Source organism: Malaclemys terrapin, chromosome 1 (genome assembly GCF_027887155.1).
Source record: "Malaclemys terrapin pileata isolate rMalTer1 chromosome 1, rMalTer1.hap1, whole genome shotgun sequence".
NCBI lineage: Eukaryota > Metazoa > Chordata > Testudines > Emydidae > Malaclemys > Malaclemys terrapin.
In genome coordinates, this window is record NC_071505.1 from 29667011 (window position 1) to 29681192 (window position 14182).

General features: G+C 42.2%; 1 protein-coding gene across 9 annotated transcripts in view; it reads left to right on the forward strand.

Annotated features, from left to right (window-relative positions):
* KIF21A (kinesin family member 21A) overlaps positions 1-14182 on the forward strand; it is a 155859-nt gene that overhangs the window by 40932 nt on the left and 100745 nt on the right. For all 9 annotated transcript variants that reach the window (XM_054019002.1, XM_054019027.1, XM_054019051.1 and 6 more), the window contains exons 2-3: positions 9134-9356; positions 11665-11847. In XM_054019002.1, coding sequence (XP_053874977.1) covers positions 9134-9356; positions 11665-11847 — 406 coding nt within the window. The remainder of the gene's footprint in view (positions 1-9133; positions 9357-11664; positions 11848-14182) is intronic.

Sequence of the window (14182 nt, forward strand, 5' to 3'; positions counted from 1 at the left end):
CTGACACAGAAAGGAAAGCTGGCATTTCTTTTCTCTTCATCTTCTCTCCACCCTTCCATGGAGTCAGCAGGGCTGTGAAGGCTGAAGACTCCTGGTGTTGGGAGTGGAGAGTATTGTCCATACATTAACTGTCATGTTTCTTCATTGTTAGCAAATGATTATTTATAATACATATGTATACATATGTGTGCATTTGTATATGAATAGTTATGTAAAATAGATATAACAAACAGAGAAGTGTTAAAAAGTGTCTATTGCCATGAGTTTGGGTCGTTGTGCTACTTGCATGTTGGAAAACCACAAGTGAGTTACGAAGGTCATTCCAAATGAGTGTATCAACTTCTATACTACATCGCATCATCACTTACTCGGGTTACTGTATTTTTCACTCCATGCATCTGCTGAAGTGGGTTTTAGCCCACGAAAGCTTATGCCCAAATAAATTTGCTAGCCTCTAAAGTGCCACAGGGACTCCTCGTTGTTTTTTCTGGTTGTCCTATATATCTTACAGAAATACTATTTTAGGAGTGTTTCAGAGGGTTTTTTTTTTTAAATTGGGATTCTTGGTTTTGTTTTTATGTTTTTAATCCCTCTCCCTCTAAGTTACCATCAGTCTCCACTTTGCAGGACTCTGAGGGTATGTCTACACTGCAGTTAAAAACCCCTGGCAGGCCTGTGCCAGCAGACTCGGGCTCATGGGGCTTAGGCAAGGGGGCTGTTTAATTGTGTAGACATTTGGGCTCAGGCTGCAGAGGCCAGGCTCTAGGACCCTGTGAGGTGGAAGGGTCCTAGAGCTTGGCTGCAGTCTGAGCCCAAGCATCTACACTGTGGTTAAACAATCCCTTAGTCCAAGCCCCATGATCTTGTGTCAGCTGGCACGGGTCAGCCGCGGATTTTAATTGCAGTGGCCTCATTAAGGAAATAGGCCTTTTAAGGAAGAGGCCCTTGCTTCCAGGGAGGAGCACACTGATTGGCCCTCAGGCTGGGAGTACCCTGTCTTACAGAGCTCTGTGCTGAATGTCATGGAAGATGAGATTTCCATGTAGACCATTTTAGTGTGTATATATAGGTTACAGTAGGATTTCCTGGAGAATCAGGAAAGTTTCTTTTGTAGTAAGATAAACCATATAAGGGGTTATAATCACTTTTGAAGTTGGGTGAGCTCCAGCAGCCCAGCTGAAGTGGCCACGAAGTGATGAAAACATCTCAAAATGACCGGAAGTAGCTTTCTTATAACTAAAAATGTCATGAATTTGAGATCCGATACCATGGGATGCTGCTGGTCTAGAAGTGAGTGATGAGTCTGCCCGGGAAGCTAGAACTTTCTGTTCATCAGTAGTATAAAGCTACTGCTTCTATGAGCTATCAGTCTTTACAGATGTTATGCTTTAAAAGTAAGTTACTGTTGCAGGACTGAATCTTACCCATCCAGGACCTTGAGTAAGGGTAGCTTTTTTGGGAGGGCGGCAGAGGTAGAATTGGGAGGGTAGAGAAGATTCCAAAATAGGGAGGAGGAAGAAATATTTTACTGACAGGTTGTTGGGGGCGGGGGTGTGTGCCCCCCCCCCTTTTTTTTAAATGACATCTGTTTGAAGCGGTTCAGCATTTTGAAATGTTTTAAAGGGAGATTTACTGGGCAGCAGGTGAGGTGATAAAGGTGCATTTTAATTTAATTTATTGCTTGGATATTGCCTCTGTGTGTGTGAGTGTATATTATATATGACAAAACAAAAGATGACCTGCAGTAGTGGAGTCCAAATACTACAGTGATGAGCACGTTAGAAATGCATATAAGATTTGACAAATGTACAGCTCAGTTTTCACAATTAAGACTGTAAATCTGCTGCACTCCTCCTGTTGCTACTTGCTGGGTCATCTGGGGGTTGATGCTGCCAGTCTAACTTCAGTTTATAAAACTTTATGTTGAATCTTGTCTCAGCATAGATTCTACTCTGTGTGTTCGCCGTCTTGTAGAGTTTGTTTTCCAAAGGAGCACCTCATGCAATCAGTAGTAATTCAAGTGGCGATAATTTATCCTGTGAATTTCTCTTTTGAGAACTACCTAATACAGTACTCTTACAGGAGGATAAATACATCAGACATTTTGACTTTTAAAAACAAGATGCTTAAGTTAGCAGTACAAAAATAATTACAGCATTGGAACATTACAAAACACTGTGAATATTTACTTGCATATAATTGAGTGACTTCCTTCAAAATCTTGGAGAGAAAAATAATCCTTCAGCTTGGGAATTAGAAAGAGTGAGTAGTTTAATATAGGATGAGATCCTGGTTTCATGGTTGATAACTTATCAGTGGAGCTGCTTCCAAATGGTTTGAAAAACTGTTCTTTTATTAAATAAATATTGAATTTTAAATTTAAAAAGACATATGACTTACTTCTTGCTTTTTTCTCCTTGGTAGTAGGTAGCCCCAGGCATTTCAGATCTTAATTCTGAAGTGCCTATTTGTCCTGCTTGCCTATATCTCATTTTCTGTAGTCTACTAAGACTTATATTTTATTTTTATCGTTTTGAAGGAGGTGAAAGGGACATTACAACAGTCAGTGCTTATCTAGAACAAGCAGCAGGCAAGGAATAGGGCAGTTTTCAAGTTTCCTTTTTGGAGATCAGCATATTGCCGTAATACTTTACTTACTGTGGGAAAAAGATTTTAAAGCTACTTGTACATAATTTGGAGTGCTGCTGGTTATGCTGCTATGTTGCAGACTCATTGAAACGTTGACAGGCACATTATTTCTCCTTCACTGCTGACATTGTCTTGAACTAAAAACAAGGAACTAATTTTTTTTAATTGGGAACCACGAAAATCCTTAACGTTGTGTCCCTTTCCCTCCCTCAAATAATCAGTTTTATTCTTTGCAAATGGTAATGTTTCTTTAAAGAAGATACCCTTTGCAGATCTAACCTCTAATTTATGATTTAGAAGTCTTGTCCATGGTTTAAAAAGAGAAATTAGGTGACTGGTAGCCACGCTTGCAGGATCTTTTGTAAATGTCATTGGGTGGCCACTGGAGACAGAGATACTTGAGAGCAGACTTGGGGTTCTCCCCTCCCATTTTCTCTTTTCTTGAAGAGTGCACAAAGACCCTGTCAGTCTGTGTGAGGATGCATCTGTGTTTAACTTCTCCGTTCCAGAATTTCACAAGAATTGATTTGAGAAAAATGCTGTTTTACTGTTACCCAGCTGATAGAGCTGGGATTAAAAGGTGGGGGTGGCGGCGTGTCAGGAAATGACAGAAAGAAACAGTAAAGAGTGACTTTATCCAGCTCTAAAATCTTGGCCCAGTATTGTGAATAAGACTTCTAGCACACGGTTAGTGGCTAAAAGAGCCTGTCCTGATGAGAGCTACAGAAAAGGATAATTGTTTTAGGAAAATAAATCTCTTTAAGAAAAGCAAACCCATGTATGTTGGTTGACTGAAAATAAGGGAACAGCCTCCAGACAAATCCAATTACACCAGTGCCATATTTCCTTTATTAAATTTTATTTCAGTTAATTCATTTATTTTCTCCTGATTATTTGCAAATTGAAAACGACAGCTTGCAGATCTCCAACCAAAAAGCTTCTTCCTTTAGTTTTTAAAAAAGACATTGTTTGATATAAAACAAGCTTGTTATTTTAAAATAAGATCTCTAATATGCGAAAGACCAACTAGTAACTACTTAATAGCTGAGACTGGTGAAAAGTATTTTAAAATAATAACATGATAGATATACCAGGAGGATTGCTGTCATCTTTTTATAGAATCCTAGAAATGTAAACATGGAAGGAATCTTGATAGGCCACCTAGTCCAGTCCCCTGCACTGAGGCAGGACTAACTATTTCTAGACCGGTTTCAGAGTGGTAGTCATGTTAATCTGTATCAGCAAAAGCAACAAGGAGTCCTGTGGCACCTGAGAGACGAACAACTTTATTGGGCATAAGCTTTCATGGGCTAGAACCCACTTCGTCAGATGGATCAAGTGAAAAATACAGGAGAAAGGAAGATGATGTCTATCTATATCTGCACCGAGTTTTTTCACGAAGTTGATGGATTTCCACTTCATATGGCTAAATTCAGTGCCTTGCACTTCAAAAGTTATTTTTCCTCTCTTGGTATTCTGTTAATTGATTTATCTCGTTAGACAGACCTCACACTTGGCAACGCAACCCCCATCCTTTCATGTATTTATACCTGCTCCTGTATTTTTTACTTCATGCATCTGATGAAGTGGGTTCTAGCCCACGAAGCTTATACCCAAATAAATTTGTTAGTCTCTAAGGTGCCACAAGGACTCCTTGTTGTTATTTCTAGACCATCTCTGACAGGTGTTTGTCTAACCTGTTCTTAAAAACCTCCAATGATAGAGGTCCCACAGTCTCCTTAGTTAACTACCCTAATGTTTAAGCTAAATCTTCCTTGCTGCAATTTAAGCCTATTACTTCTTTTTATTCTTTGAGGACAGGACAAGAATGATTTATCAGCCTTCTCTTTATAACAACTTTTACGTACTTGAAGACATGCTCTCCCTCAGTCTTCTCTTCTCCAGACTAAACACATTTTTTTCAATCTTTCCTCATAGGTCATGTTTTCTAAACCTTTAATCATTTTTTGTTGCTCTCCTCTGGACTTTCTCCAATTTGTCCACATCTTTCCCACAGTGTGGTGCCCAGAACTGAACACATTACTCCGGTTGAGGCATTATCAGTGCTGAATAGAATGGAAGAATTAATTCTCATGTCTTGCTCACAACACTTTGCTAATACATTCTCTGATGTTCACTTTTTTTGCAACAGTATTACATTGACTCATGGTTAGTTTGTGATCCACTATAATCCCCAGATTCTCTTCTGCCGTATTCCTTCCTAAGCACTCATTTCCCATTTTGTATTTGTGCAATTGAGTATTCCTTCCTAAGTGTAGTACTTTGCATTTGTCCTTATTGAATTTCATCCTATTTCAGACAATTTCTCCAGTTTGTCAAAATCATTTTGAGTTCTAATCCTGTCCTCCAAAGTTCTTGCAAGCCCTCCCATCTTGGCATCATCCACAGATTTTATAAGTATACTCTCTATGCCATTGTACAAAGTATTCATGAAGATATTGACTAGAACCGGACCTAGGACAGTTCTCTGTTAGATCCCACTTGTTACAGATAGTAATCAAGTCTTCCCTTGCTGAAGTGGCTGGTCCTATGATGGTGTCACTAGAGTAGATATGGGGACAGAGTAGGCAACAGGGTTTGTTATAGGGATTGGTTCCTGGGTTAGTGTTTCTGTGGTGTTGCTGGTGAGTATTTGCTTCAGGTTGGGGGACTGTCTGTAAGCGAGGACTGGCCTGCCTCCCAAGGTCAGTGAGAGTGATGGATTGTTTTCCACAATAGGTTGTAGATCATTGATGATGTGCTGGGGGCTGTATGTGATGGCCAGTGGTGTTCTGTTATTTTCCTGTTGGGCCTGTCCTGTAGTAGGTGTCTTCGAGGTATCCATCTCGCACTGTCAATCTGTTTCCTCACTTCCCCGGGTGGGTATTGTAGTTTTAAGAATGCTTGATAAAGATCTTGTAGGTGTTTGTCTCTGTCTGAGGGATTGGAGCAAATACTGTTATATCTTAGGGCTTGACTGTCGACAATGGATTGTGTGATGTGTCCTGGATGGAAGCTGGAGGCATGTAGGTGAGAATACCAGTCAGTAGGTTTCTGGTATAGGGTAGTGTTTATGTGACCATCACTTATTTGCACTGTAATGTCCAGGAAGTGGATCTTTTGTGTGGACTGGTCTAGGCTGAGATTGATGGTGAGGTGGAAATTGTTGAAATCCAGGTGGAATTCTTCAAGGGCCTCCTTCAGGTGGGTCCATATGATGAAGATGTCATCAGTGCAGCGCTCAGGGATGTGTCTGTGTAGATTTGTTCCCATGCTGTAGCAGGGAGTTTCTTGAGCAGATGGTGTAGTTTATTTTGGTACTCCTCAGTGAGATTGGAGGATAGTGGCCTGTAAAATGTGGTGTTGAAGAGTTGCCTGGCAGCCTCCTTTTCATAGTCCGACCTATTCGTGATGACTACAGCCCCTTTGATTATAATGTCAGAGTTGTTTCTGAGGCTGTGGATGGCGTTGCGTTCTGTACAGCTGAGGTTATGGGGCAAGTGATGCTGTTTGTTCACAATTTCAGCCTGTGCACGTCTGTGGAAGTCCAGTCTGTCATTTCGACTGTCAGGAGGAGTTCACGCAGAATTCTTCTTCTTGTAGTGTTGGTAGGAGGGTTCCTGTTGATCAGTGCTCTGTTCAGTGGTGTATTGATAATATTCTTTGAGTCAGAGACAGTGAAAGTAGGCTTCCAGATCATCGCAGAACTGTATCATGTGCCTGGGGGTGGTGGGGCAGTAAGAGAATCCCCGAGATAGGACAGACTCTTCTGCCAGGCTAAGTGTGTGGTTGGTTAGGTTAACAATATTGTTGGATGAGTTAAGGGTACCACTGCTGTAGCCCCCTGTGGCATGATTGCACCAGAGCGGTTCCAGCCTCTTCCTGGATGGTGTGGGGCCCCCCTGAAATGGTCTAGACAGAAAATTGGGGGGGGGGATTGGGCTAATCATCTTGTGGGCACATGACACCCTTATTTTTGTAGTTCTACACTGCTGCTGGCAGCAGTGGTGCCTTCAGAGCTGGGGGCTCGGCCAGCAGCTGCCACTCTATGGCCTTCCAGCTTTGAAGGCAGCACTGCTGCCACCAGCAGCAGCAGAGAAGTAAGGGTGGAAAGACCGTATCATGCTACCCTTACTTCTGAGTAATGTTTGATCTTTGTGCTGGGAGGAGTGCTACGGGGCACTAAGGCAAATTTGGGGTGACTATGGTTCCCACAAGTCTCCCTCACCCACTCCCAGCACTGCCCCTGACTGGTGTAGATATTCATAGTATGATACTTTTATTTTTTACACGGCTTTGACATTTAAAGTATTATCACTGAGCTAGAACCCACTGAAACTAATGGGGCTGTTCATACCCCAAGGCTGTTATTTCAGGCTCTCTGGAAACTCAGGCAGGCATCTTTGCATTGATTATACTTGCTCCACAGTCATAAAAGTTAGAGGCCCTTTTTGAAAATGGAAAGCAGAGAACCTGGTGAACTATTGAGAGGACCTGACTTGTCCTTCATGTGCTACTACATTTGGGAAACACTGCATTAATTGCAAGACCAGGGTTTTGAGTCTTAAACTGAACTTGTCCTCCAGGAGACTGTAAGGTATTTGAGTTAAATAGATGCCAGCAGAACAAACAAACTGAAGAATTTTAAAGAGTCAAACTAAAAAGCATTTTCCTGTCAATTAGATTTCACATGATTGGCGCTGTGAAGTCAAGGTCTGTGTAGTTCTCCAGTTGTTCAGAGTTTTTCAGGAAAGGCAAGTTTTGAATTTCTAATTTGAAATAAAATAAGAAATGTTCATGTTTTCTTTGTACATCATAAAATTATTAAGAGGCTGTTGTTAGTTTAGGTCTAGGTAAAGACTCTATTCATTCTCTCTTCATTTTTGATACCAATGGACACATCTACTGGAATCAGCTGCTTTTTAGAAGGTGCTTTCAAAGCTTTCAGTAACTCCATGGTTTTTATTTAGCATTCCAAATTATAGTAATATAAAATCTTGTTCATGGAGATTCCTTTTAGTGGGTGTGTGCTAGAAAGGGCAAATCATTTACAGAATTCAGTAAAATGGAGACCTATATTTACAAGCTAAACATGCTTGTATGCAAATATTCAAGTTGTAGATTTTTTTTTTGACTGAGAGGTTGTCTGTATATTACTTTTTATGTAATAGTTCCTTTGAAGATAGTTTTCAAAGGTTTGTTTAGTTTCCACCACATACTAGAGGAAATGTTCACGAGAGAGATACTTCCTGATATATTATTTATGAGTTTCCTGCATAGGGATTAACTTTCAGAAAACATTACAAGTAAATACAGCGTCTGTAAATTGTCTTGCAGTGTGATACAATAAAACCTTCATAACGAAAGTGCCAAAAAGTATGTTTGACTATCCTCTACATCCCTTGTTTGAAAATAATTGTAGAAAAATGATCAGTTTAACCTGCGCAGGATACAAATAGTTCAGATTTTTATTCGAGTTACTCTGTGGTGCATGTGAGGGATCAAAAGTTTCAATCAGTCTGAAACATTTGAATTCCATTGAAAGTTACTCTAGTTTGAAATACTGATTGTAAGGTTTACACACTAAGAATATATCCCGTGCAAGCAGAGTGCCAGGATTGTGCTCAGAGTTTCATTCTTGTGTAAATCCAGAGTAACTACATTGATGTGAATCGGGTACTCTGGGTTTAAAGTAACCGAATGCAGAATCTGACTGTATGATGTTTTGTCACACTGAATGCAAAGAGCTATGTACTATTGTATGACCCTTGTATGTAATAAACATGTCATTTCTCAGTACTATAGCTGGGAGGCTTACATGTTTCTATATTTTGCTCTCCCATAACAATAACAAACTGTGCTTTTAATAAAAGGTCATACTTGTAGAGATAGGTGAATCTCAAAGAGGTCTGAGTCAGGATAAACTTCTGATAAGCATCCAAACAAAACATATTGGAGAGGGAGACTCGCATCAATGGGGCTCTGCTATCAGCCACCCGCAGAAGATTGTTAGCTAAAAAGCTTTTCAAGTTGTCTATGGACTGTTTAGACTGCTGTCACTAGGTGTTATTGCAGCTGGAACTGACCTACTCGAGCTAGTTTTAATCTAGCTAGTTTGGGTCCTGGAGCAGTGAAGCCATGGTGGCATGAGCTTCTGTGTGGGCTAGTCCCACAAGTAATTGCCCAGGGTTTTTGGCAGATACGTACAGTCTGTGCTGAAGCTTCCGCTGCTGCAGCTTCACTGCTCCAGAACCAAGCTAGTTAGATTAAGGGTGTTTTGGCTTGAGCAGCAATCATCCCAGTGACTGCAGTCTAGACATACTCTGGGCTTATGAAAAATGAGAATATTCTTTGCTTATGTTTGCTTCTTTTAGAAATGACCAGTCTTAATTGTGTCTTATTTGAATTGCTCCTTGGATGCTATTTCTAACAAGGGGGATTTCTAATCTTTGGTTTGTGTATATTGTGTTTTTTTAAATAATAGAATCAGACCACAGCTAGCCAAAGAGAAGATTGAAGGATGCCATATTTGCACATCTGTCACACCTGGCGAACCTCAGGTGTTCCTGGGAAAAGATAAGGCCTTCACTTTTGATTATGTATTCAACATTGACTCGCAGCAAGAGGAGATCTATGATCAATGTGTAGAAAAACTGATTGAAGGGTGCTTTGAAGGATATAACGCCACTGTTTTTGCTTATGGCCAAGTAAGCCTCACAGTTTAATTTTAAATATTTGTTTATGAGTAAATGCAAGAAATTTCCGCTAACTACATTTTTAGTAAAGTTTTAAAATGTGTGAACCTGTTTTGTTTTAAAAATCATTTTGTAAGGAATACTATATAGAAGGTTTATATAGAGCCTTTGGCCTGAAGGATGCCAGTTCAAATGCAGTGTAGATAAATAAATATATATTTATCATATATTTGAATTTATAGAAGTGCTAAAAAGGCCATGAATCCATATGCTCTGGGTGCCTATCATGTAACTTAAAAATACACCTCTACCTCAATATAACACTTTCCTCGGGGGCCAAAAAAAACTTACCGTGTTATAGGTGAAACCGTGTTATATTGAACTTGCTTTGATCCACCGGAGTGCGCAGCCCGGCCCCCCTGGAGCACTGCTTTACTGCGTTGTATTTGAATTTGTGTTATATAGGGTTGCGTTATATCAAGGTAGAGGAGTATAGCCTAAGTGCAGCAGTACAACTTTAATGTAACCTACCACCAGTAAACCAGTGCCCTTTCCCTCCTCCTTCTTGAGCTGTTCCACACAATTACCTGAGCTGTTCCACACCCTTTTCTTTCCCCCTGTATTTTCAGATTCCTGGGGGGGGAGGGGGGAATGGGCTTTGCAGTATGTCCTGAAGGCTATCAGATGTGGGCTATTTCAAACAAAGTTTGGGGAACAAATTCTAAAAGCTGTGAAGCTCTTGCAGGAAACAATGTGCCAACAGCCCCCTATTGATTTGAAATCAAGTGAAGGCACTGGTTTCAGGAGACCTGGGTTCAGACTTCTGCTTAGAACTTGTCTTCATTCAGAAAAAAAGGTGTGTTCTTAACTCCATTTAGTTAACTTGAGATAAAATCCTAGTGAAGACAAGGCAGATTGTAGTTTCACATGAGTTAGAAGGATGAGTTAAACCTCCATAGTCTTTGGGTATGTCTGCAGTCTAAGCCAGAGGTCTAAACTCTTGCTTGAGAAAACATACCCATGCTAGCTCTGATCATTCTGGCCTGCTAAAAGTAGAGTGTAGTCCTGTTGGCCTGAGTGGTGGGAGGAGCTAGCCACCCCAAGTAAGGACCTATGGTCTTGGACAAGCCGCTAGCCCAGGGATCGGCAACCTTTGGCACACAGCCCGTCAGGGAAATCCGCTAGCGGGTCAGGACAGTTTGTTCACCTGCAGTGTCCGCCGGTTCGGCCAATCGCAGCTCCCACTAGCCACGGTTCCCCATTCCAGGCCAGTGGGGGCTGCGGGAAGTGGCGTGGACCGAGGGAGTGCTGGCCGCTGCTTCCTGCAGCCCCTGTTGGCCTGGAACGGCGAACCACGGCCAGTGTGAGCTGTGATTTGGCCGAACCTGTGGACACTGCAGGTAAACAAACTGTCCCAGCCTGCCAGCAGATTTCCTTGCCAGGTCGCGTGCCAAAGGTTGCTGATCCCTGGGCTAGCCCTTTGCACTACCTTGGTTACGCTATTTTTATCATGCTAGCTTGATCAGAGCTAGAATGAATATGCAGGCTTACCCTTTAATTCAGCCTGCTAGCTCATGTGAAAACTACAAACTGCCTTGTCTTCACCAGGATTTTACCTCAAAGTTGAGAACACACATTTTTTCTTAGTAAAGGCACAGCCAAGTCTTTCTGTGTTTCAATTCCTCATCAGTAAAATGGGGATAATAGTACTTTCCTACCTCCTTCCTACTTCGATAATAAATACAATAATGAATGTGAGAAGTTGAGATACCACAATGAGAGCCATATAATAACCTAGGTAGACAATTGAAAATAGTGCTAGCACAATTGGCTTTAGTGACACATTAGTTGGCACTCTCAAAAGAAATGACTAAATGGGCTTGGAAATGGGCACTGTCCACTCTGTCTTGGAGATGAGGGTTGAAGCATTTTGTCAGGACCATAGGAGAAGTTTGAACTGTCCCTGCCTGTGGTGTACCTGTTCTGTGGATAAGCGGAGGATTTTGATTTCCACTTTTCACAAGCATTTCATTCATAAAGAAAACCTTTTTAAAGAAATCAAAGTCGTGCATCTGCTGTAGAATTTATATAGCTTCTACTTTATCTCCATTTTTAGAAATGCTTCTGTTATCTTACAGTCTCTGTGTGTGGTAGCTTTGTAAAGCAATTAGTAAGAGCTGTGATTTAACAGAAGTGCCTACCTTTCATACAATGGTAGTGTTCAGCAGCAACTTTATTGTACCTCTTGACATGATCCAAGATTGTGTGCGATTTTGTCCCTTTAATGTATGCTACTTGTGACTTCTCTTCTTAAATTCAGACAGGTGCTGGCAAAACATACACCATGGGAACAGGATTTGATGTCAACATAACAGAAGAAGAACAGGGCATTATATCCCGTGCTGTTAAACACCTTTTTAAATGTATCGAAGAAAAAAAGCAAGCTGCTATTAAACAAGAACTTCCAACTCCAGAATTCAAAGTGAATGCCCAATTCTTAGAGGTAAACTTTGTTTACATAGATATCTCTTTGGAAAGTCGATGAAATATTTATGTATCCCGATATCTACTTATTCAGTAGTTCTTCTCATGTAAGATATTTTAAATTTATTATTTTGCTATTTCCCTTTAGGATTTCATGAGGAAATTTATGGTATTTGATTTGGCTCTTGAATTTTTAAAAAGAGAATTTACATCTAATTCTAATTCATTGTTTTTCCAGCAGGTAGTAAATTATTTTTGGCAGGTCCATTTACAATGTACTTTGAATAAAAAACATTTTTTTATACATACATATTTAAAGTAGTCATATCCCTTTTTGTACCATTTGTGTGGTCGTGGGAACAATCACATAATCACCTTTTTTTTACCTATGGAATAGATGGCAAAATCTGAAATAAATTGCATTTACTTTGTGCTTCTGAACAGTAATCTGCGCTCTGCCCATTCATTTAACTATGCCAAGAACATCTCTAATATTCCAGTGCTGTTAGTAGGCTTGTTACAGCCATCATTCAAAAGCTGACTGACTGACTTAAAAATATTTCAGAGTAGCAGCCGTGTTAGTCTGTATCTGCAAAAAGAACAGGAGTACTTGTGGCACCTTAGAGACTAACAAATTTATTTAAGCATAAGCTTTCATGGGCTACAGCCCACTACATCAAATTAATAGAATGGTAAACATCTTCTTTCTGTGTGTTCCATTCTATGCATCCGATGAAGTGGGCTGTAGCCCATGAAAGCTTATGCTCAAATAAATTTGTTAGTCTCTAAGGTGCCACAAGTACTCCTGTTCTTTTTAAAAGTATTTCTTTCCCTAGTCCCTGGCAATGTTGAAATTTTGAAGATCTCTTCACTGTAACTGTAAGGTCCTCTGGCAGCTCCTTTGCTATTTTAGCCCACCCAGGATTGGGTCCTCAAGTTACTCCCTAGCCGTGACCAGCATCATGGTTACAGGAATAGCTGCTCCTCTGTCCCCTCTGTGGTCTCTGAGTGCACCCACCCCTCCTACCCCAGGTGCCAGGCCTTGTGATTTTACCTATGTTGGAGAGGAATTTGACAATTTTCTCTCTTAGACTGGGCCCTGGGCTACAGTACCCTGCATATCAAACGTTCTTTCCTGCAGGTCCAAATGAGTTCTAGCACCTGTGATTCTTCCCTTCTGGAGTCTGTGATCAGTGGTATACAGTGACACAACAACCTTCTTAAAACCAAAGTATTGTTTATTTATCAGCCAGAACAAAGCATTAGAGCAGGGGTAGGAAACCTTTCAGAAGTGGTGTGCCGAGTCTTCATTTATTCACTTTAATTTAAGGTTTCGCGTGCCGGTAATACATTTTAACGTTGTTTTAGAAGGTGTCTCTCTCTAAGTCTATATTGTATAACTAAACTATTGTTGTATGTAAAGTAAACAAGGTTTTGAAAATGTTTAAGAAGCTTCATTTAAAATTAAATTAAAATGCTGATCTTATGCCGCCAGCCTGCTCAGCCCGCTTCCAGCCTGGGGTTCTGTTCACCTAGGCCGGCAGCGGGCTGAGCGGGGCCTGTGGCCGGGACCCCAGACCTGGGGGGCGGGGTGTTCAGGGGTCAGGGCAGAGGTCTGGAGGTGTGTGGGGGGTGCAGGGCAGAAGGCTGGGTGTGTGTGTGTGGGTTTCAGGGCAGAGGGCAGTGGGGGGTTCAGGGCAGAAGGCTGGGAATGTGGGGGGATTTAGGAATCAGGGCAGAGAGCAGTGGGGATGTGGGGGTTTCAGGGGTCAGGGCAGAGGGCTGGGGTGTGTGTGGAGGTGCAGGGCAGAAGGCTGGGTGTTGGGGGCGACTCGAGGTCAGGGCAGAGGGCTGGGGTGTGTGTGGAGGTGCAGGGCAGAGGCTGGGTGTGTGTGTGTGGGGGTTCAGGACAGTGGGCTGGGGTGTGTGGGGGTTCAGGGCAGAAGGCGGGTGCTCGGCTCGTGGGGGTGCTCTCAGTCCCCTGCCCTGAGTGGCTCATGGCAGGGGGCTGGGAGGGATATACCCTGTTCCACCCCCTTTCCCCAAGGCCCGTCCCTACCTCTCTCTGCCTGCTCTACGGAGCAGGGAGCACGCTGCCGCTCCGCTCCCCCTCCCCTTCGCAAAGGCCATCTCCGGCAGGGAGGAGGAGGGGCTGGAACGCACCAAGCTGTGGGAAGAAGCAGGGGAGGGGGGAAAGCTTGGTTGCCGCAGGACCAAGCTTCTGCCTCCTGCCCCCGCAGGGGAGAGCGGTGGGTGGGGGGCCTGGACCCCCCCCCCCACCATTCTCCCCTGCGGGGGCAAGAGGCAGAAACTTGGTCCTGCGGCAGCTAAGCTTCCTCCCTCCCCCGCTTCTT